This window comes from Myotis daubentonii, chromosome 8, assembly GCF_963259705.1.
Source record: "Myotis daubentonii chromosome 8, mMyoDau2.1, whole genome shotgun sequence".
In the NCBI taxonomy this organism is placed as follows: Eukaryota; Metazoa; Chordata; class Mammalia; order Chiroptera; family Vespertilionidae; genus Myotis; species Myotis daubentonii.
Window position 1 is genome coordinate 63,047,883 of NC_081847.1, and position 23,827 is coordinate 63,071,709.

The 23,827-nt window shown below is 34.4% G+C and overlaps 1 protein-coding gene across 9 annotated transcripts in view; it reads left to right on the forward strand.

Annotated features, from left to right (window-relative positions):
* The window catches only part of ANKRD12 (ankyrin repeat domain 12), a 111,137-nt gene that overhangs the window by 37,894 nt on the left and 49,416 nt on the right, over positions 1 to 23,827 (forward strand). For 3 of the 9 annotated variants that reach the window (XM_059706610.1, XM_059706613.1, XM_059706614.1), the window contains exons 4-8: positions 5,622 to 5,690; positions 10,542 to 10,688; positions 13,834 to 14,034; positions 16,805 to 16,947; positions 21,977 to 22,124. In XM_059706610.1, the coding sequence (XP_059562593.1) occupies positions 5,622 to 5,690; positions 10,542 to 10,688; positions 13,834 to 14,034; positions 16,805 to 16,947; positions 21,977 to 22,124 (708 nt within the window). Of the gene's footprint in view, positions 1 to 5,621; positions 5,691 to 10,541; positions 10,689 to 13,584; positions 13,724 to 13,833; positions 14,035 to 16,804; positions 16,948 to 21,976; positions 22,125 to 22,519; positions 22,548 to 23,827 lie in introns of those variants that run through there. The other 6 variants (XM_059706611.1, XM_059706617.1, XM_059706616.1 and 3 more) reach the window with 6 other exon arrangements.

Here is a 23,827-nt window from a genome sequence, read left to right on the forward strand (position 1 = left end):
GAAAAGAAAAACACAAAAATGGAAAAATGGACAAAAGGTACAAGGAAGTAGTTTAGAACAACAAAATTACAATTGGCAAATAAATATATGAAAAAAATTTATAACGATTGATAAAATTACTGTTGGCCTAAATCATATGAAGTGGTCCCTGGTTGGAAATAGGAACTTGCTTTATTTAGTAGGTTTAAATTATAGTAATACGTTGTTGGAGGTATATATGACAGCATATATAAAAAACTAAAAATTTGTTAACACTTGACTTATTATTCTTTGGCAGTTAGTCTATAAATAATTATTGATGAGAGCAAAAATTATCTTTAAGTACATTTATCTCAGCATTGTTATAATAGCAAAAACAAAAACCAGGAAAATACTGTTAAGTAAATACAGGATTTGTTAAATTACAGTAAATTCAAAAAAGAAGTATTATTTTATCCTTAAAAACAATATTGCAGAAGAATGTGCAGTGTGCAAAGTTGTTCACAGTATGTAAACTTAAAAATAGGTTATAAAAGAATATGTACTGTTTGGTTGCATTAAAGATCACATTCTGTGTATTTATATGTATGTGCATACAGAACAGGTATTAACACACATATGGAAAGAAGATTGTTTAAAAGACTGTTTCATTGTAGAATGAGATTCTACAACTTAGTGGATGTTTTGTGGGTCTCATACCAAACGATTCACTGATATTGTCTAAAACTGAAATATATATTTTTAAATGATTGCTTAAAATTATAAATCTTTCCATATTCAGAAATTTATATGAGTTTATATTTAGTATATGATACAGAGAAGTAATTTCTTTAGTTTTTTTCTTTTTATATTGGATTAAAATAAAATTAATCATAACAGCTTTATATTTTAAAACTAGAGGCCCGGTGCACAAAAATTTGTGCACTCAGGGGTTCCCTTAGCCCAGCCTGTGCCCTCTCTCAGTCTGGGACCCCTCAGGGGATGACCACCTGCTGGCTTAGGCCCACTCCCTGGGGGATCAGGCCTAAGCTGGCAATCAGACATTCCTCTGGCAGCCTGGGAGCCCTCGGGGGATATCCACTTGCCAGCAGGGAGCAGGCCTAAGCTGCATTCGGACATCCTTAGCGCTGCTGAGGAGGCAGGAGAGGTTCCCACCACCACTGCTGTGCTGGCAGCTGGCAGCTGGTAGCCTGGCTTGTGACTGAGCAGAACTCCCCCTGTGGGAGCACAGTGACCACCAGGGGGCAACTCCTGCATTGAGCATCTGCCCCCTGATGGTCAGTTTGTGTCATAGTGTCCAGTCATTCCCAGTCATTCTGCTGTTAGGGTCAATTTGCATATTACTCTCTTATTATATAGGATAGTGTATGTATATGATATTTTCCAAATCTTAAATAAATTTTTTTCTGTCTCTTTCTCTGTCTCCTACTTCCTTTGACTTTATGTATATTTAAAGGGGTACTCAAATGTTAACATTTTATATCCAGGATTTGGGGTGATTTGTTACTTTCTTTGTATATTTTTTATGGCTTGAATTTTTAAAATAATGAACATATTTGAATGAAACAGTCATTACTGTTTTTTAAAAAGATATTCATATTGTCCAAGGAAGGCTCAATGGTCCCAAAATCAGCAATAACACCATCAGCAGAATGAGTCATTGTCAGTCTTCATTCGGAGATACCCTGGTATGAACTGCTATGCCTATGCCATAGCAGTTCAGTAATGCCATCAGGGACTGGGCTGTTTTTATCTTTCTCTTCTGCCACCGTTAGCTCATATATGGGGTTTGTCTTTAGCATTTTGCCTTATAGTCGCAAGAAATTGCCTGCTTCTTCCTGGGCAGAAAATAGGGAGGAATGACCAAGGGCAAAGGAATCTTTCTATCAGTTAGACTTTGCCATTTTTACTGATGAAACAACTTCCCTAGGAACTTCTGCCTGCATCTCATTGCTTAGGCTACCCTAGTTGCTGGAAAGTCTGGAAAAGTCTAATACTTTTAGCTGGGCAGGTTATCACACTAATCAAAATTGGAGTATTTCTGGTAAGAAGGAGAAAATGAATATTGGATAGGTACCTTACAACACTGCCACTGTATAGTATAAACTTTTTAGCACAGTAATTAGTAACTGATGTTTCTCCCTAAGCAAGTTTTATTCCTACACAATCAGTCATAAAATCATAGTTATTTTCTTTCCTAGTCTAATGGCATCCAAGGGAAAGCCATAATCCCTTGACATTAAGTACTGAACAGCTATCTTGAGTCTACACATGAGAGAATCTCTTCTTGACCTCCAAACTAAATTTTCAATTATTTTATTATGAGTAATGCCATAAAAAGCATTTTTCACATTGTATTTTTATTATACCGTGAATTCTTTCTCTTTTTTTAATCCTCACCCAAGGATATGTGTGTGTTTTTTTTAATTTTTATTTTAGAGATAGAGGGAAGGAGAGAGAGAAACATCAGTTGGCTGCCTCCCACATGTACCTCCATCAGGGATCAAACCCAAAACCTAACGTACTGATGATATATGCCCTGACAGGAATCAAACCCACAACCTTTTTGGTATACTGATGATGCTCCAAACAATTGAGCCACCCAACCAGGGCTATTTTCTTTCTTTTCATTCCTAGAAGAAGGGTTACAGGCTTAAAGGATTAACCATTTCTTTGATGTTTCTCCAAAATAATTATAGTTACTAAGCCTCCAACAGTATATGAATATTCTTTAATCTCAAATAAGCGTCTATAGATGCAATCAGCGGACCTTTTTTTTTTTTTCTTTTTAAATATATTTTATTGATTTTTTACAGAGAGGAAGGGAGAGAGATAGAGAGTTGGAAACATCGATGAGAGAGAAACATCGATCAGCTGCCTCCTGCACATTTCCTACTGGGGATGTGCCCGCAACCCAGGTACATGCCCTTGACCGGAATCGAACCCGGGACCTTTCAGTCCGCAGGCCAACGCTCTATCCACTGAGCCAAACCGGTTTCGGCGCAGCGGACCTTTTTAAATTCAGTTCAAAATATCATGGCAGTTAACTGGTTAAACTAAGAAAACAAAGCCTGTCCTGGCCAGTGTTGTTCAGTTGTTAGAGCGTCAGCCCATGCACTGAAGGGTTGCTGGTTCATTCTCAGTCCAGGCACCTTCCTGGGTTGCAGGTTTGATCTGTCGCATTATTGGGTGTGTGTGGGTGGCAGCCAATTGATGTCTGTCACACTGATGTTTCTTCCTCTCTCCCTCCCTCATGTTCACTCTCTAAAAATCAGTGGCAAAATATCCTCAGGTGAGGATTAAAAAAAAGAAGAAGCAGGAAGAAAGAAAGCAAGGCCCTGGCCAGATAGCTGTTGGTTCGAGCATTGTCCTGATACACCAACATTGCTAGTTCAGTTCCTGGTCAGGGCACTGAATGCATAAATAAGTAGAACAACAAATTGAAGTTTGTCTCCCTCCCACTCTTCCTCTTCCCCCTTTCTCTCTCTAACAACAAAAAAACAAAAACAAAACAAAAACCACAAAAAACAATAAAAATGTTTTTAAAAAAACAATTTTTCTGCTAACTGTTAAAATAGCAAATAAAATCAATGCTTATCACCTTTTGAAGATTTTCATGGAGATTATCTACTACAGACTTACTCTCATCCCTTTATTATAAAATTTTCAAACATACAGTGCAAACCTTTTAAATCATTCTTGGTATTTTTTTCTTATTCTCCTACAACCCAAAACAGCATATTAACTTTAAAGACAGCTTTTAAAATATAAGTATTGCTTGTCTTGCCTTGCTATGCATAACATATCAGGGAGAGATAATAGCTCTGCTTAACCCTTAAGAGTTTTACAAAAACCTCAGTAGGTAGCAATAGTCTCATTACCGTCTAGATCAGTGGTTCTCAACCTTCCTAATGCTGCGACCCTTTAATACAGTTCCTCATGTTGTAGTGACCCCCAACCATAAAATTATTTTCGTTGCTACTTCATAACTGTAATTTTGCTACTGTTATGAATCATAATGTAAATATCTGATATGTAGGATGTATTTTCATTGTTACAAATTGAACATAATTAAAGCATAGTGATTAATCACAAAAACGATATGTAATTATATATGTGTTTTCCGATGGTCTTAGGCGACCCCTGTGAAAGGGTCGTTCAACCCCCAAAGGGGTCGCGACCCACAGGTTGAGAACCCCTGATGCAGTATATCATAGAAAGAAGTGGCGTGATTGAAGGAATAGGATATGGTAGCATATAATTTTCCATTCCTCAATTAAATCTTCGTAGAATACACATTCAGATGCCCCAAATATGAACATACTTTTTTGAGTAAAATCCAAGGGGTATGTGGAGTTCAGATGTGTTGATTACTTCCAAAGGAAGATCTGGATAAACTGTTAACACTACTACATTAAATTAATGAATATAATTTAAAGTTAAGTTTATCCACTATGCTTTTATCTACCACAATAATATGATCTGCTTTTGATAATCCCTTTAATTCTATTAGTTGGCACAGCTTATTGTTTGTCACTTTTTCTTTGCTATGTAATCTGTGGAGACCATTTTGAATTTTTGCTTGTTCTTAAATGAAATTTTAAATATTCTTCATGTAATTCTAGTAGTTAATTTAATTGTGTTCTGTTTTGAAATATAAGTGTCCATCAAAAGGCTTGTCATTCAATCCATTTACCCACTTGCTTTAGAATTGGTCTGAATGTTTTTTTATTAGATTTCACTTTCAGTTGAGTGAGCCTTCTCATTACTAAACTTTTAGACTTATCTTTAAATTTTTCAAATGCTATATTTTGGGGTTGCTTGGCCTCTAAATGGTTTTTTAAATACTTTTGTTTTCTTATACCTGACTGAGCTCATAGTGATATAATGTCTATAATAATGATACTGGAAAGAAAAGTATGTCTCAATAAGTTGAGAATATGAATATCAGAATAATATTATTGTAGGTTAAAATGGCATATCTGCTCTAGCCATATTACCAAAAGTCAATTCTCCATATTGTATATGTCTTGAATTGTTTGGCAGAATTCCATATTCTTAGCTGATAAACATATTTTGATTGAGCTACTCTTTCCAAAAGGTCTTTAGTAGTGGTTAGTGTAGTATTGCAAACCATTAGAAATGTGTATAATTTATAGAAAGTTCTGTGGTCTAGAATGATACTATACTCCCAAGTATTCCATTGTTTTCTGAATATGTTTGCCCTTTTAAAACAAAAATGCTGATTCAAGTCCGTTATTCAAGTTTTCTAAAGACAAATTCTAAACAGAAAAACAGTGATAGAGTACTGCATCTTTTATCATTATTCACAAATTTAAAAATGTATATAACTTTAAAGGCCATGATATGTTTTAATAAACAGCATCAGTAATATCCACTGAAAACTGCATGGTTAATTTTCCTAACTTTAATACTCTAATTGAAGAAACTGAAATCTTAGGTATGGGCCAAACCTGTGTTTTACTTATGTGTACTTTTGGCTTTACCTAAAAATAAACTTTTGGAAAAACAATGCATTATCATTGACTAACTAGTGGTCTTTTGAAAAATGTTGGCTTGTTGAATTCTGCATTTCCCTTCGTGTGCTTTTTTCTTTTCTCCTGTCTCTTCTCATTCTGTAGATTCAGATCCAGGACATACAAGTGAAAATTGGGGGGAGAGACTTATATCTTCTTACAGGACATATTCAGGTAATTAGATTATCAGGGGCTCCTGTTTAGCCAGTGGTTTCTGTCACATTTAAAAATAAGTATTATACTATAAATAATTTCTTTTCAAACCAGTATATAGATACCTTCGGTTGAATAAATGAACTACATCATGACACCAGATTTCCCAGCTTTTGTTTGAGATATCAGTACATCACTTCCAACAAATGCTATGTATGAACATAAGCAGGATCACTGTTTAACTGCCACTCAGGTGTTGTGCGGTACAGCATGGGGCGTCATTCATGTAGAAAATAATGTGAAAGTCAACCCCTTGTAACAGCCCCCCTATGGAAAGATACCCAAGGTGCTTAGTCTCTTTTGCTGTATACCCTTCATAAGGTATACCAAGTTTTTTTTTTTTTGATAGACAATGTCATGTGACCCTTCAGTTATGCAGCATTTTTTAAAAAACATGTTTTAGAAAATTTTGAAGTTGAAATCTTGAATCTATAGACTTTGCTGCCTATGTTGAAATTAAAAATGAGTTAAAACACCAGATTTCCTGGAAAACTGTCATTATTATTAGCTGTGTTAGAACCTCTCTATTTGGTTATGATACCAGGTATTATGCTTCATAATTGCTCCAGATAGAAGAATACAAGAGAATATATAAATAATATTATTTTAAAATTAAAAATAAATGTATATTTTAGAATGTGACAACACACTCAGTCTTTTTTTAATGGACTTGCATTTTTATGTTTGAATGTTTTTTAGTATAAAATGTTACTTAGTCCCTAGGTCTCTAAGTGTCTACTTTTCAGCATATGACATTTAGCTATAAAATATGAAATAAATATTATGTTTCTGATATACTGTATTTAATAAATTTGTAGTGGTGGTCTAGAACCAACTAATTATTTTAAAAATTATTCTGAAAACTGTTAATTGAGTTGATAAGTCAGTTTTATTTGATTATCCAAATTTGGGGGTGAGGTCATGTTTATAATCGGCATTAAATTTAAAAAACCTACACTTACTGTGGAGTTAGGTGTACTTTTCTAAAATGAGACTCCTAAATGCCAGGGTGCATCTGAAAGAGCTGTATGTGATGAAGCCATTCATTATTTGAGTATCTTTAATGGAAATACAAATATATAGGCACCCAGCTGTTAGAGATTTGGATAGATAGGTTAGAACCAAAGAATAATGGCAACATTTTTTTTCCTCAGCCTTTAAATATACACATTCCAGACATGATTCATGTAGTTATGTTCATCTGTATTTGAGTTGTTGTCTTACACAGTGGTTGCTTAGTGGAAAAATACCATATTCTCTAGGTTTTGAGACACTGGTAAATTTATCAACCAATTTCCAAAGAAAAACACATTTTTTTACGTATCCTCACCAGAGGATATGTGTTAAGAGAGTGAGGAAGGAGGAAGAGAAAGAAAGAGAAACATTGATGTGAGAGAAAAACATCAATCAGTTGCCTCCTGTATGCACCCCCACCAAGAATCAAACCTGCAACCTTTTTGGTGTATGGATGACACTTCACCTAACTAAGCCACCCAGCCAGGGCCCAAGGAAAACAATTTCGTCTCTTTTCCTTAATATACTCTACTTAATTTTGATGTGACAGTGTTGAGCTTTCTATTCTGACAAGACCTGGGAAAAAAAGCATTTTTGAGATTATAAGACTGAAACATCTCCATATTTCTAAAGATCCTCTCTGAACATTGAAATAGTGTTAGATTGCTGAAAAGTTTATTTTTCTGTTTTTCTTTAGTCATAAGTGAATCACTTGAATTAAAATATATAAATATAAGGTGGCTGGCTGCAATTTCAAGTCTATAGTAGACTATACCTTAAATGAGTACATGTGTCAGTATTCCTGTGTTTAAATTTTTAAAATGCTGATTGGCTGTTCAGACATATAAACACATACTTCAGTTACTGAAACTTGAGAAGACGGGTCAAAGGAAACAGGTTTTTCACAAGATAGATCCAAAATAGCCAAAGTTTTGTTCAATGCTTTAAACTTGAAAAATCATCCTTAGAGACATGTTAATGTAACACTTTTATAATTTTGAAGAATGGTATATAGTTATCTTTAACCTAACTGTTTACACCTGCTACTGTTTACTTACCTTCTTCTTCTAGCTCATTTAAACATGAACTCAGACAAATGACTAGAGACTCTGAAAGGGAAAAAACAGAATTCAGATTGGATGCTAGTATCTAATTTGAATGTTTGCTTGAATATTTGGAGTATATCCAGTTTGTGTATTCTTTTTCAAAATGTAATGATTATATTATTGATCATTTGGCAGCATGGAATTCTAATAATGAATTTGTAAATGTCTCATGTTTTCTCTAAATGGAGTGTATATCACTTAAGAGCATTTTATTCATTTATTTTTAAGAGCATTTTCTTTTTAAAACATTGTATTAAAATGCAATAAAAAACAAAAATAATCAATTGTTTTGCAAATGAGAAAATAAAAGTTTCCCCCAAAATTTTAGAAATTATTTTTAAGGCCAGATATTATGCATTCTTTATTTTGTTTCCTCCAATTACTAGCTTTAACTTAATTACCTTAATATATTTTTTCTACTTTCTATAAAATTTTCACATTGTAAAATATTTTTAGGTGAAAAAAAAATATTTTAAGAATAAAATATTTTACAGTGTGAAAATTTTATAGAAAGTAGAAAAGATATATTAAGGGAAATAATACAAGAGAACCAAAATGAACAGAACATTAATAGGAGAAAGTATATCTTTCGGAAAAATATAGGCTTCTCTAAAAGACCTGTTTAGTACTTTATAAGATATTTAGTCAGTTAGATGAAAGCTGGCTGAAACTGGATTTATACTAAATTGGATCATTAATTATAATGAAATGAGGAAAATTAAGATAATATATTAAGAACTCAATAAAGACTGACTTAAATCTTTTAAAAAATTTAAATATATGTGTGTGTTTTTTATTGATTTTAGAGGAAGGGAGAGAGAGAGAGAGATAGAAACATCAGTGATGAGAGACAGTCATCGATCAGTTGCCTCCCACACCAACAGGGCTTAAGCCCGCAACCTGGGCCTGTGCCCTGACCAGGAATCAAACCATGATCTACTGGTTCATAAGTTGACACTTACCCACTGAACCACCAGCCCGGGCTTGAAATGTTTTATTATAGAAAATCAAATATCAACAAAAGGGCCAACTTAGGAACCATTGAATTTTGAGTGATTTGTGGGCGGAGGAGTTTAAATAGTAGGAACTCGAATTGTTCTAGATCATTACAATGCCAATATATTTTAATTAATTGGTACACTGCAAGAAGTATTACTTTAAGTTCTATGCTATTAATAATATTTAATGTTTAATATCAAGCTTTTATTGGTTTCTTGAAACTTGCTAGATTAATAAATGCTATCTCCTAGAGTAGTTTAGCTGCTGGCCACAGTACTTATGAATAAGCCTTTTCTTCCACTCATTTTTGCTGCTTTTAAGTTTGTTTTTAAATTTTACTTATTTATTTATTTTTGTAGCCCCTCTGCAAGACCCTCAAATCTGGTTCAGTAAATCCCAGATATTTGTTTAGGGTTTCCCAAGAAAAACTAGTAGATGCCTCAGTAGTTAATAGGCTGACCATCAGCATTAATTCTTTTTAAAATACATACATATATATTTTTTTTCTTTTTTTTATTGATTTCAGAGAGGAAGGGAGAGAGAGACAGAAACATCAATGATAAGAGAGGATGATTGATTGGGTGCCTTTTGTATGCCCCACACTGGGGATTGAGCCCACAATCCAAGCATGTGCCTTTACCTAGAATCAAACTGTGACCTCCTGGTTCATAGGTCGATGCTCAACCACTGAGCCACACTGGCTGGGCTGCATTAGCTCTTTTAGGACCTCCTGAATTAACTCCCAGAGAAGTCCAAAAAACAAACAAACAAAAAAAAAAAACAGACATCTGTATCTCTTTGACCTGTAGAATCCAGTTCCATCTGATTTTTCTCACATCTTAATTATTGGGGTATACTGTCTGTATTGCCAAAGAATTTCCCAAATAGCTAAGTTTAGCGCTAACTTAAGACAGATCAAATTGCTTTGAAAAATCTTGAGTCTGCAGGCTGACGTTCTATCCACTGAGCTGCTTTGAAAAATCTTTAGACATTTTTGAGTTTTTGCCAGATCTCTCTTAACCCCCCCGCCACACACACACACACACATATACACAGAATCTTTAATTTGTTCATGTTTAACTTTAATATTTCTTGTTCAACTTTCCTATGACTGGAATAAAGTGAATCATTGTTTCTTAAATCAATAATAGGTCTGTGTGATGAGACTTGTCTCATGTACTTATCTTTTTAGAAGATTGTATAAATCATTAGTGAAATTCAGGAAGTAATTTGAAGGAGCATTGCTATGTAGACTTCCCAATAATTAAAGTGTTAAATTATAGTGAGTGAAAGAGAAGTTTCAAAGATGTAACACTAAGGAATGTTTGAAATGTTGTTGAAGTTAAATTTTAATAGAACAAATCATTAAATACAAATTTTACTTGGAGTAAATTTACAAATGTTATTAGTTCTCTGAAAAACAATAGAATTAATAACATTTTTAAAAACATTCAGTAAGAAAATTGATTGTATAATATAATAAAAGTATGGTACTCTTTCGTCTGCCTATTGTTGGTTCATACACACGTTCCCATATACATGTATAACATCTATTTTTAAAAAGTCATGTTTTGCTTTTTTTATCTTTATTGTTGAAAGTATTACAGATGTCCCCCATCCCCCCCCCCCCTGAGTTTTGCTTTTGAGTGCTTACATTTGTTTCAAATTCTTATATACTTATTAATAATTCCAGAGAAAGAAGGTCCAGAAAAGAAGAAAACAAAAAAGGAAGCTGGAAATAAGAAGTCCACACCAGTTAGCATTCTTTTTGGTTATCCACTCTCAGAGCGAAAGCAGATGGCACTTCTTATGCAGATGACAGCAAGAGACAACAGTCCAGGTGAAATTTACCATCACTGAGTTCATGTTTACTCTTAGTTTTCCTCCAAATCCAGCCTTGTCTTAACAGTTATTTTTAACTACTTTAAATTTTTTTTCCTAGATTTAGTCAGAATTTCTTGTAACATAAGTTTGTAACTACATTTATTTGTGTGACAATTGTTTATTGTCTGTATCCTCCACTAGATGAGAAACTATGCAAGAGCAGGGATCATTGCATTAGTGGACACTCAGTAAATACTTATCAATTAAAATGAGCAATTTAGAAATTGGTCAGTCAGCTTGAGAAATCTGTTGCTGAACTGGGTGCTTTTATCTCACTGAAGAATTTCTTTACTCCTGTTTCTATAAAGCTGCTCCTAGGTTTATAGTTTACTTTTCAGTTCACTAGCATCCTGGTGATAAACTGATGATCTTATCATATTATTACTTTTAGGAGTAAGAGTTTAATTCATGTTTTATTGTTATTGTTTAAGATCTAGGTAATTATAAAAGAAAAAATATTTGCAGTATGTTGTATAAATTTATCTCATATTTCATTTCACACTTCCAGTTAAGGAAGTGTGTGTGTTTTTTCATGTACTGTGTCCCCCAGAAATAATTGAAAATGGCTTACCAGCAGAACCAAAGCAAAATGGAACAAACAAATCAACCTGTTGATTTAAAAAGGAACTCAGATAGCTGGAACTCAGATAGTTATTACTTTGAGCATTGAATTTTGCTGTGCATTCTGGCAGCTAACAACACAAAAGAAAAGTTTTGAGTTGTATAATTCTCATTGAGTGATACAAGAAAGTAAATCTCTTTTGTCTATAGAAAAAAAATTATTTTAGCTCTAAATTCAAGGCATCTTTGCATAAGACTTTGGGTAACATAACAGACCCTGTTGAAGTGCACTGAAAAAGACACAATTTTTCCAGTGAACTTTTCCTGTATTGGCTCTTTTTTTAAAAACTGAGACAGCATGCTAAAATTTCTAGAGTTTGTGTATCAAAGCATGTGTGTACCTAATATCTTTCACTAATAAAAATGTTAGGGCTTTCTGCCATTTTAAGTAGAACAGGTTTTGGTTATTGTCCCACCTTTCCACCCCTACCTTGGTAAAGAATGTAGCCAAGTTAAGGATTTTTTACAATGTTAAAACTTGAAATGTTTCTGTAAAATATTGACTTTGAATCAGATATAATAGATGGAAATACTTTTAATTTTTAAAACTGATTTTTTTATAGCATGAACTTCTATCCTTAAAATAAATTTAAAAGTTAATGCAATAAGGCATTAAGTTAAAGTCCTTCCTTATCTTAATAGCCTCCTATCTTGACAGACAATGACTATTATCAGTTTCTTCTAGAAATGTACTAGCCATAAGCATGTAAATATATTACATCTTTTGTTATAGATTGTTTTTAACTATAAATAAGATCATTTTTTAATACTGTTCTGCAATAGGTTCTTTTTATTCAAGGAAATATCTTAGTCAACTTATTAATATACTAGAGGCCCGGTGCATGAATATGTGCACGGGTGGGGCCCCTTGGCTTGGCTGGCGATCAAGGCCTATCGGGGGGGGGGGGGCCAGCCAGCCAGGGGGAGGGACCCCGGAAGGTTAGCCAGCCAGCCCTCCAATCGGGGCCTAACGGGGTGGGGGGGAGGCCATATGAGGTTGGCCAGCAGGGGGTGTGGGGGGCGGGGGAAAGGGCCATGAGAGGTTGGCCAGCTGGGGGGAGGTGCCACGGGTGGCTGGCTGTGGGAGCGCACTGACCACCAGTAGGCAGCTCCTGTGTCGTGCATTTGCCCCCTGGTGGTCAGTGTGCATCATAGCGACTAGTCAACTTGTCGTTCGGTCATAACGGGTGCTTAGGCTTTTATATTTATAGAATATAGAATTAGAGTGAAAAGCTTTAGAAATATCAAACTATTTGCCAACAGCATATTGATATATTGTTCATTGTTTTATCTGTTTCATAATTAATTTTCCATTTTTTTGTTATGTTTAACCTGCTTGCCATTATGGATAGTACTACTTGTATGTGTTTTGGTATGGCTAACAATATTTTATATAAATTCCTTGCAAGTTGTATGAATTAAAAAGTATGTTCTTTTGTTTTTAGGAAGTTCAACAATTAGTTTTCTTAATAAATAACGTGACTATAAAAATTATAAAATACATTTATTCATTCTGCAAATATTGCATGAGTACCATGTACCAAGGAGTCTAAGACATCAAGATGTAGTGATAAATAAGATAGACAAAGTCCTTGCTCTTATGGCGAGTATGTTATAGATACAGATAGGAAGCTTATAATGACAAAATATACTTTAAAAGTCAAAAGGTAAACTTTAACCTTTTTTCTTATTGAGAAAAGGATGATGTTACGTTAGTGCTCTAACTGCACTAGAAAATAATTTTCCATGGACTTTTCTCTTAGAGCAGTTGTTTCTTTTAAATAGTTGTAAATTTTAGAATTAATTATTAATATTATACATACGTCTTGAATCCTTAACTGATTAAGAAACTGGTTTTTGTTTTTCCCTCCCAATAGTTATGAAATGTGGAGGAGAGGACATTGGACATCATCTAGTTTACCATTCTTGTTTGTGATAGAGAAACTGAAACAAATCAAAAGATGGGAATCATAGCAAAGCACTTTTTTTTCTCTTTAAAGGCCTTTCCCCAGCCTCTTCTTATTTCTTATAGTTGTTAAATTTCATTTTCATACTAAAATCGTCACAACCTTAGTTTGCACTTAATATCCAAGTACAACTCCAATGCTTTGTCTGAGTCAGAGGTGTGTCTCTAGTCTTAATGTCATTTCATCTAGGTCTTAGAATAATAGCAGTTTTATCAAATTATTCATTGAACAAACACTTTTAGTATGCATACCTGATGCTTTATTATTCATTTTAGACCAATTTTATGAATAGAATGAATAAAATATTTTTTTCTAAATTGGTTCATGCAATATTTGATAACCCTAAAGGAAAATCTACTCCACGTATTTGGGTAAAATCCAAGTCAAGTTTTGGATTGTGAAGGTGAGAAGATATTCTTCCTGTTCCAGAAATTAGCACATTATCTATAAAAGCCTTTAAATGAATATACAAAATATTTAGCCTAGAACTTTTAACTTTCTCCTTTCTTATAGATTCCACACCAAATCATCCATCACAAACAACACCAGCCCAAAAGAAAACTCCCAGTTCCTCATCTCGACAAAAAGATAAAGTTAATAAACGAAATGAACGTGGTGAAACGCCTTTACACATGGCAGCTATTCGAGGAGATGTAAAACAAGTCAAAGAATTAATAAGTTTAGGAGCAAATGTGAATGTGAAAGATTTTGCAGGTAAGACTTGTAATTAAATACTAATTATCAGGAGCTAAAATTTAAAATTTATCTAAACAGGTTTTGAATACAATTTAATCTACATTTTTTTATTCTTCTTGTTAAAAAAAAAAAGAATTCTAAAACCTTACTTTATTACAGAACTGTTTTGGATTATGTACATAAAACCCTGATCTTTACTACAATTCCATGTCAATAATTACTCAGATTTTTAAATGTTAAATTTTTTTTTAGTTGACAGATTATAACATTTTAAAATCTTATTTAGGTTTTATTCTAGGTGAATTGGAGTTATATAATGTTTTCATAGTAGTTAATTTATAAGTCTTTCAAGATATTAACTTGAACATAAAGGACTATAAAGAGGTGTGGTGGTGTTTTATTTTTTATTTTTTAATCCTCAAAGGTTAGGTTTTTCTTGATTTGAGAGAAAGAGAAAGAGAGAAACCTGACCAGGGATCAAACTTGCAACCTGGGTTTTGTGCCTTGACTGGGAATCAAACCCAAGACCTTTCGTTGTTTGGGTTGATGCTCCAACCAACTAAGCCACACTGATCAGGGCAGTGGTGTTTTATTTTAGTTACTCAAATATATCTATCAGCCTTCAGTTCTACAACCTGCCTTTTTTTACTTAATGCGTTACAGATATTTCTGTCAGTACATACAGATAGTTCTACTTCATTCATTTGAACAACTGTATGGTATTGTATAGTATAGATTCTAGGGACAATACTTTAGTGAACATTTGTAGAAATATCTTTGTGTATAGTTATGGTGGAAGGATTGTCAGTATTCCAGTTAGAAGGAAAACCGTTGAATCAAAGGGAATGCATATTTTAAAATATTTGAAATACAGGCACATGACCCTCCAGAAAAATCTTTTATCAGTTTACCCTACCATCAAGAGTACTATAGAAAGAGCTCTTTTCTTCACATCTTCACTAAAAGTGGATATTATAGATTTAATTATTAGCACTCTGGCAATTGAAAAAAATATCTTTAATTTGGACTTTCTTAATCAGTAATGACAGTGAATATATCTTGTATTCTGTGATTGTGAGATTCAGTTCTTTGCCCATTTTTCTTACGTTTGGTAGTATTAATATGTCAGAGCCCTTTATTTTAGTGTAGATTTTAATGATTGAATATGTAAAGGTTTTTACTTTCTGTAGCCATGTTTGAATTTTCATTACAGTGTTATTGTACTAAAGTTTTTAATGTAATCATATAAGTTATTGTTTTCATTTTTGGGTTCTTTGGTATTTTATTTAAGGTAGCCCTTTCTGCCCCTAAATCATAAAACCATACCCTTATATTTTCTTTTTATCCAAATTTTATTTTTGTTTTGCTTTTACACATAGCCCTACTACAATACATCTGGAATTTATTTCTCTATTGGGTGTGAATTAGGGGAAGGGTGATATAAAATATCAACTTTAAAGAATGAACTTAAACTTGATATTATCTATCGGAAACCAAAAATTTGTACTTTTTTTTTGGTCTAACAATTCACTTCCTAGCATTTATCTTAAATGTATAATTATGAATGTGCATAAAGATTCAGTTGTTTGGTTATTTGTTGCAGCATTGTTTCAAATTTTTAAAAATTAGAAATAATTTAAATGTCCAGCAATAGGTACTTGTTTAAACAAATTATGGCATGTTCAATCAATGTGATACTATATTGTAGAAAAGTGACATGGGGGATATTTTCATTGTAGTAAGTAAAAGAAGCAGGTTAAACAATCTTCCAAGTTTTGTTTTAAAATTATAGATATGAGAGGGAGAGAATCTAGTAGGATTTATGTTAAATTATTTAAATTATTGTATCTAGGTGTTGGAATTATGGGTAATGCTTATTTTGTGCTTTGTAGATTTTTGTTTCTTTTAAATCCTCACCCTAGGATATTTTTCCATTGATTTTTAGAGAGAGTGAAGGGAGAGGGAAAGACAGAAACATCGATGTGAGAGAAACACATTGATTGGTTGCCCTCCTGCATGAGCCCCAGCCAGGCCTGGGCCAGGAAGGAGCCTGCAACCGAGGCATGTGCCCTTGACCAGGAATCAAACCCGAGACCCTTTAGTCTGTAGGCTGACGCTGTATCCACTGAACCAAACCAGCTAGGGTTGTGCTTTTCATTCTTATGTTTTCTAATTTTTCTTTCATGAACAAATTCTTTATTTTAATATAAAAGTCATTAAAATGATAAATTTATTCCAGTTTAAATAAATATTGAATTCAGAAAAGATGGTATTGACTTAGCAGATGAAAGCCCTTAAAACAAAGGGGTTTTTTTTGCTGAATGAAAGACCCTTACAAGGTTAATATTTTGCCTCTTTTTCTATTTTTTTCTATAGTCAGTTGATTATAAATTTTAGCAAGTTTATATTTATTGGATAAGCTTAAATGTTTAATATTTTGCCAAATAATTTAGCTTTAATGGAAATAATATTATCATGAATGAACCTTCTGTAAGATTAGTTGTGTTCCCAGGTATTTATTTCTTGTTCGTCACTCCTTTTTCTTTCTGTAGTATGTGCATTTAAAATCAGTATGTCACACATGCTTATGTAATTATTTTTATTACAAGGCCAATCTGTCAAATAGCTAGATGTAGTGGTTAAAGTAGATGTTATTTACAATAAAAATTGTACAGTGTCATGCTCCCTATCTTTTTTTAGACTTGTTAATATTTAATGATCCCTCTATATATATATTTATTCCTGCATTTTAGTGAACTATATGCTTAAGTTAGTATTCTAACTTTAGGTTGGACACCACTGCATGAAGCCTGCAATGTTGGATATTACGATGTTGCTAAGATACTTATAGCAGCTGGAGCAGATGTTAACACACAAGGATTAGATGATGACACTCCACTCCATGATTCTGCTAGTAGTGGGCATAGAGATGTAAGTATGATAGAAAAATCAATAATACTCATTTTCAAAATATAAATTCAACCCAGAGTAATTTCGTTTCCTTCTTAGTCATGCGATCTCCTGTCATATTTCACTCATTGCCTTAATCAGCTTATCTGTATTTTATGTTTCCTTTTATCTGCCTTTGAACTGTTAATTCCTATCGTAGTCCGGTTTAATATTATACTTACATAAAATTTATTTAATTTGATAATTAATTATATAGGTTGGCAAAATTTTATTTCCAGGCCATTCGCCACACAACTAGATATAGTGGTTAAAGTGGATTTTTCTTACAATAAAAATTGTACAGTGTCATACTGCCTATCTTTTTTTAGACTTGTTAATATTTAATGATTCCTGTATACATAACATTTATGCCTGCATTTTAGCTGACATTATTTTTCAGATGGTTTATTTATATAATATTAATAACATGATATTATAATCAAACATTATAAATGCTCACAAACTAATGGTATCTCTAAACATCATGTTTGGTAGTTTTGCTGTAATATTATGAACCATACTTGGTTTTAAGTTTCATTTGCATTTTCAACCTTTGGCATGTTGATATCAAAGCTAAACCATTCTTGGTGTGGGCCTCTTTGGATTCATCTTGTTTTGGACTTCTTGTGCTTCTTGGACTTGTGTGTTTATTTCCTTCACCAGGTTAGGGAAGTTTTCCATCACTATTTTTTCAAATAGGTTTCTTTTTTTAAAAAAATATGTTTTTATTGACTTTAGAGAAGAAGGACGAGGGAGAGATAGAAACATCAGAGATAAAAGAGAGTGATTGGTCGGCTGCCTCCTGCACGCTCACACTGGGAATTGAGCCTAGGCATGTGGCCTGACCATGAATTGAACCCTGACCTCCTGGTTCATGGGTTGACACTCAACTACCTAGCCACACCAGCAGGGCAGCTCTTTCTCTTTTTTTTTCTTTTTTGCTCAGTCCCTTTACCCCCCAAGCCTCCTCACCCCAGAGCTGTCAACTCTTCTCTATTTATGAGTGTCTCTGTTTTGCTTGTCAGTTCAGTTTGTTCATTAGATTCTATATGAGTGAAATTATATGGTAAAGGATAAATTTTTCTTCTTTTTTATAGCCAAGTAATATTCCATTGTGTAAATGTATCATAGCTGTTTTATCCCATCATCTGCTGATGAACACTTGGACTGCTTCTAAATCTTGCCTATTGTAAATAACTGCAATGAACATGGGGGTGTATATTTTCTTTCTAATTAGTGTGAGTTTGATTCCAGTTTCTTTATTTTATTTTATTTTATTTTATTTTAAATCTTTATTGTTCAGATTATTACATTTGTTCCTCTTTTTTCCCCCCATAACTCCCCTCTTCCCAGTTCCCGCCCCACCCTCCACCCTCACTCCCCACCCACTGTCCTCATCCTTAGGTGCACCATTTTTGTCCAGTCTCTTCCCGCATCTCCCACACCCCTTTCCCCCCCAAGAATAGTCAGTCCATTCCCTTTCTATGTCCCTGATTCTATTATGATCACCAGATTATTTCTTCACTTGATTGTTAGATTCACTTGTTGATAGATGCAAGTTTGTTGTTCATAATTTGTATCTTTACCTTTTTCTTCTTCTTCCTCTTCTTAAAGGATACCTTTCAGCATTTCATATAATCCTGGTTTGGTGGTGATGAACTCCTTTAGCTTTTCCTTATCTGTGAAGCTCTTTATCTGACCTTCAGTTCTGAATGATAGCTTTGCTGGATAAAGTAATCTTGGTTGTAGGTTCTTGGATTCATCACTTTGAATATTTCTTGCCATTCCCTTCTGGCCTGCAAAGTTTCTGTTGAGAAATCAGCTGACAGTCGTATGGGTATTCCCTTGTAGGTAACTGAGTTTCTTTCTCTTGTTGCTTTTAAGATTCTCTCTTTGTTTTTTGCTCTTGGCATTTTAATTATGATGTGTCTTGGTGTGGTCCTCTTTGGATTCCTTTTGTTTGGGGTTCTCTGCGCTTCCTGGACCTGTAAGTCTATTTCTTTCACCAGGTGGGGGAAGTTTTCTGTCATTATTTCTTCAAATAGGTTTTCAATATCTTGCTCTCTCTCATCTTCTGGCACCCCTATAATTCGGATGTTGGTACGCTTGAAGCTGTCCCAGAGGCTCCTTACACTATCTTCGTATTTTCGGATTCTTTTTTCATTTTGCTTTTCTGGTTGGGTGTTTTTTGCTTCTTCGCATTTCAAATCTTTGCCTTGATTCTTGCGCTCCTCTGGTCTGCTGTTGGGAGTCTGTATAGTATTCATTATTTCAGTCCGTGTATGCTTAATTTCTAGTTGGTTCTTTATCATAACATCGAGGGTCTCATTAGATTTCTTGAGGATCTCACTACATTTATCGGCGGCTTCTAGACAGTTCTTAAGAGACCTTAAAAGTGTGGTTCTGAACTCAATATCCTCCATTGACAGTTCTGTCCTGTTTCTTTGTCTCCGCATTTTTTATGCTTTCTTGGTGCACCCCCTAGTGGTCTTTGTGCGGAGTCTTGTTGTAGTTAAGCCTTGATTGTTGTCGGCAATACGGGGGGTGATTTGACCTCCAGGCTAACTGGCTATGAGAGTCAGCTGTGTCTGCAGTGGGAGAGCTTCTGTGCTGGATCTCTAGGGCGGTGCTAATCTAGCGTTTGCCTGAGGCTATCCTGCAAATGGCTCTGCGCAGGGCTTGGGCGGGGCGGGTCCCCGGGGATCTACAGGGTGGGCCGGAGCGAACAGTTATGGCTGCTCTCAGTTCCGTCCCTAGGGGCTCTGCCTCACAGAGTCCCAGCAACCGCTGCAAACCTCGGAGAGAAAGCTGCCTTAGAGTTCCGACCGAAGCCAGACAGTCCCGCTTCTCCCATTTGAGTCTGGGTCCCTAGAGACTCGCCCGGATCTGGAGCTCAGAGTCTGAAACTCCGTCCCGATTGAAAACAACAACCGCGCCCTCTGCCTCCAGCCCGCTCCGCGTGCACTCCGCACCTCAGTATTTCACTTCAGCACTGCGCCTCCTCTGAGTCTGGGTATGATATTCTCTTTCCTCCTAGTTGTAGAATTTCCACTCAGCCAGCCTTCCTGTGGTTCTGGATGATGTCCGTTACGTCTTTTAGTTGTTTTTTGAAGTGGTTGTTCGAGGCAGCAATCTCCGGCGTTAACCTAAGCTGCCATCTTGGTTTCTCCCCCTGATTCGGGTTTCTTTATATGAATTTTCAGAAGTGGAATTGCTGGGTCATAAAGCAGTTCCTTTTTTAATTTTTTGCCATAACTTCATACTGCTTTCTACAGTGGCTGCATTAGTCTACATTCCTACCAACAGTGCATAAGAGTTCCCTTTTCTGCACATCCTGGGCAACACTTGTTGTTTGTTGATTTATTGATGATAGCCATTCTGACAGGTGTGAAGTGTTATCTCATTGTGGTTTTATTTTGCATTTTGTAACATTGAGCATCTTTTTGTATGTTTACTGGTCATCCATATCTCCTCTTTGAAGAAGTGTCTGTTGAGGTCCTCTGCCCATTTTTTAATTGGGTTATTTTGGGGGTGTTTTCTTTTTTTTGGTGTTGAGTTGTATAAGTTCTTTATATTTTGGATATCAAGCCCTTATCAGATGTATAAGCAAATAATGTTCTCCCATTTAGTGGGCTGTATTTTCATTTTGTTGATGGCTTTCTTTTTTGTGCGAAAACTTTTTAGTTTGATGTAGTTCCATTTATTTTTTCTTTTGTTTCCCTTGCCAGAGGAGATATATCAGAAAAAAAATATTGTCTGAGAAATGTTGAAGATTTTACTTCCTGCCTATGTTTTGTCGGATATTAATGGTTTGAAGTCAAACATTTAACTTTTAATCCATTTTGAGTTTATTCTTGTGTGTGGTGTAAGGTGATCTAGTTTTATTTTTTGTATATATCTGTCCCATTTTCCCAGCACCATTTATTGAAATCTTTAGCCCATTGTATGTTTTTGCCTCCTTTGTGAAATAATAATTGACTATAAAGGCGTTGGTTTATATCTGGGCTCCCTGTTCTGTTATCTTGATCTATATGTCAGTTCCAGTACTTTTTTGATGGAATCTTTATAGTTCTCTATTAATAGTATCATATCATCTGCAAATAATGACAGTTTTACTTCTTCCTTTCCAGTTTGGATGTCTTTGTTTCTCCTTCTTATCTGTTTACTGTGATTAGGACTTCCAGTGCTATGTTAAGAGTGATGAAAGCAGACACCCATCCCTGTCTTACTCCCGGTTGAAAGAGGAGCACTTGTAGTTCTTGCTTATTGAGTAGTTTAGTAGTAATTTTGATAAGGTTGTGGGAGGATATGAGTACCACATTTTCTTTCACTGCCAATCTTGACCAATCCTTATGATATTCTTAATAAAATTTTATTTTTTCTGGCTTACTGTATGATAAGAATACAGTATGTAATATACAAAATATGTGTTAATTGATCATTATTGGTAAAGCTTCTGATCAACAGTACACTATTAGTAGTCAGGATTTGGGGCGTCAAAAGTTATATGTGGATTGTCAGCTGTGCAGGGCTGGCACCCTTAATCCCTGCATTGTTCAAGGGTCAATTGTATATGTTCCATGAAGCCAAGAAACTTGTTATACTTGCTTATTGATGTATCTTAGTTTCAAGTATACAACATAATGATTCTGTATTTGCATATATTGTTAAATGATCACCACAATAAGTCTTGGAGCAGTACTTGTTAATAGGTTCTCAATAAATAATTTATTGAATGCATGATGAAAAGGGAAGAAACTGATGAGATTCACTGCTAAAATTGCCCAGTTGAAATTTTAAGGAGGAAATTTCTTTGTAGCAGGTATAATCATCAGATGGGGGAAGGCAATGAAAATGAAACTTGAAGAGAGTAATCATGATTTAGAAGAGACACACTGTAAGGAATGGAGGCAGAATAAATGAGGCAGAATGATGTTATGAATGTTATCAAGAGAATGGTTAAAATGATACAAAATATGAAGTGACTAAATCTTCCTACTATTTAATTCAGATAGTGAAACTGTTACTTCGTCATGGTGGAAATCCATTTCAAGCTAATAAACACGGAGAGCGTCCAGTGGATGTTGCAGAAACAGAGGAGTTGGAATTGCTACTAAAAAGAGAGGTGCCTTTATCTGATGATGATGAAAGTTACACAGGTTTGTTTCAGATAATCTGTATTCAACTGTTTGTTTGACATGATGTTTAGTAGGACATTTTACTTCTACTTTATAGTACATAAAATGTTTGAATACCTTAGAATAATGCTAACTAGCTAGTAAGACTGGTGAATTTAGTAACCTAGTTATTTGCTACATGTCCTCTGTGTAAATGGAGTCATGATGCCATTGCCCTATTTTCATGATTTTCCTCCCATAAATTGCTGATATTATATTCAAGCCCATTGTAGAACCTTTCCCCATTAATAGCTACCACAACTGCTCTTCTGATTTCTTTACATTCTTTCATAAATTAGAGATACACTAACCAAACCCTTTCTGTCTTTTCCTGGCATTAATGAATTGTCTTTACATTTTTAACTTTTGTCATTTAGGTGGTTGAACTCTGGTCATTGTTTAAAGGTAGGGGCACAGTTTCACAAACACAGTTTTTAAAAGGAAGAGCCAAAATAATATTTCAGAAAACTTTTGGTGTACTCAGAATTTTTTTAAAAAGCATAAACAGTTTAAAATATAACAGAAAAAACTTCCTTGTATTGAAGAAAATCTTTTGTGTACAGACTAGAAACGTTCACCATGTTTCAGGTAAAAATCCATTAAAAAGAATGTAGTGAGTTTCATAATTGACCATATGTCCAAAATATCTAAAGAATTCATAGGAACAGTTGAGTCATATTGCTATTATATTGTTATATGTAAGGGAATAAAAATCAAACCACACTCATTTAATCTCAGTCACTGCCCAAAGGCAATAGAATGACATCTATAGTTTTGAGGCAAAAAAGGTCTATGATATAAACATCTGTACTTATTTTCCTTAATTGAGGTAGAAGTGAACATTACATTAGTTTCAAGTATACAACATAATGATTCTGTATTTGCATATATTGTGAAATGATCACCACAATAAGTCTAGTTAACATCCATCATTATACATAGTTAAAATTATTTTCTTTTTCCTTGAGATGAGGACTTTTAAGATCTATTCTCTTAGCAACCTTCAAATATGCAATACAGTATTAATGGTAGTCACTATGCTGTAGATTACTGCCCCATAAATTATTTTATACTTAAGTTTATACCTTTGATGCTCTTCATCTGTTTTGCTCACTCCCACCATCCTCAACTCTAGCAACCACCAATCTGTTCTCTGTAACTGTGAGCTTACTTTTGTTTTTAGGTTTCACATATAAGTTAGAATATACAGTATTTGTCTTTCTCAGGCTGATTTATTTCACTTAGAATAATACCCGCTAGGTCAGCCGTGGGCAAACTACGACCCGCGGGCCAGGTTTGAAATGAATAAAACTATTGAAAAAAAAAACCGTACCCTTTTATGTAATGATGTTTACTTTGAATTTATATTAGTTCACACAAACACTCCATCCATGCTTTTTGTTCCGGCCCTCAGGTCCAGTTTAAGAACCCATTGTGGCCCTCGAGTCAAAAAGTTTGCCCACCCCTGCTCTAGGTTCATTCAGGCTGTTGCAAATGGCAAACTTTCATGGCTGAATATATTCCATTGTGTATATACTGTATACTACACCTTATCTATTCATTCATCTATGGATACTTAGGTTGTTTATCATATCTTGGCTATTGTAAATAATGCTGTTCTGAATATGTGGGTGCATATATCTTTTTAAATTAGTTTTTTGTTTCTTTGGATAAATAACCGAAAT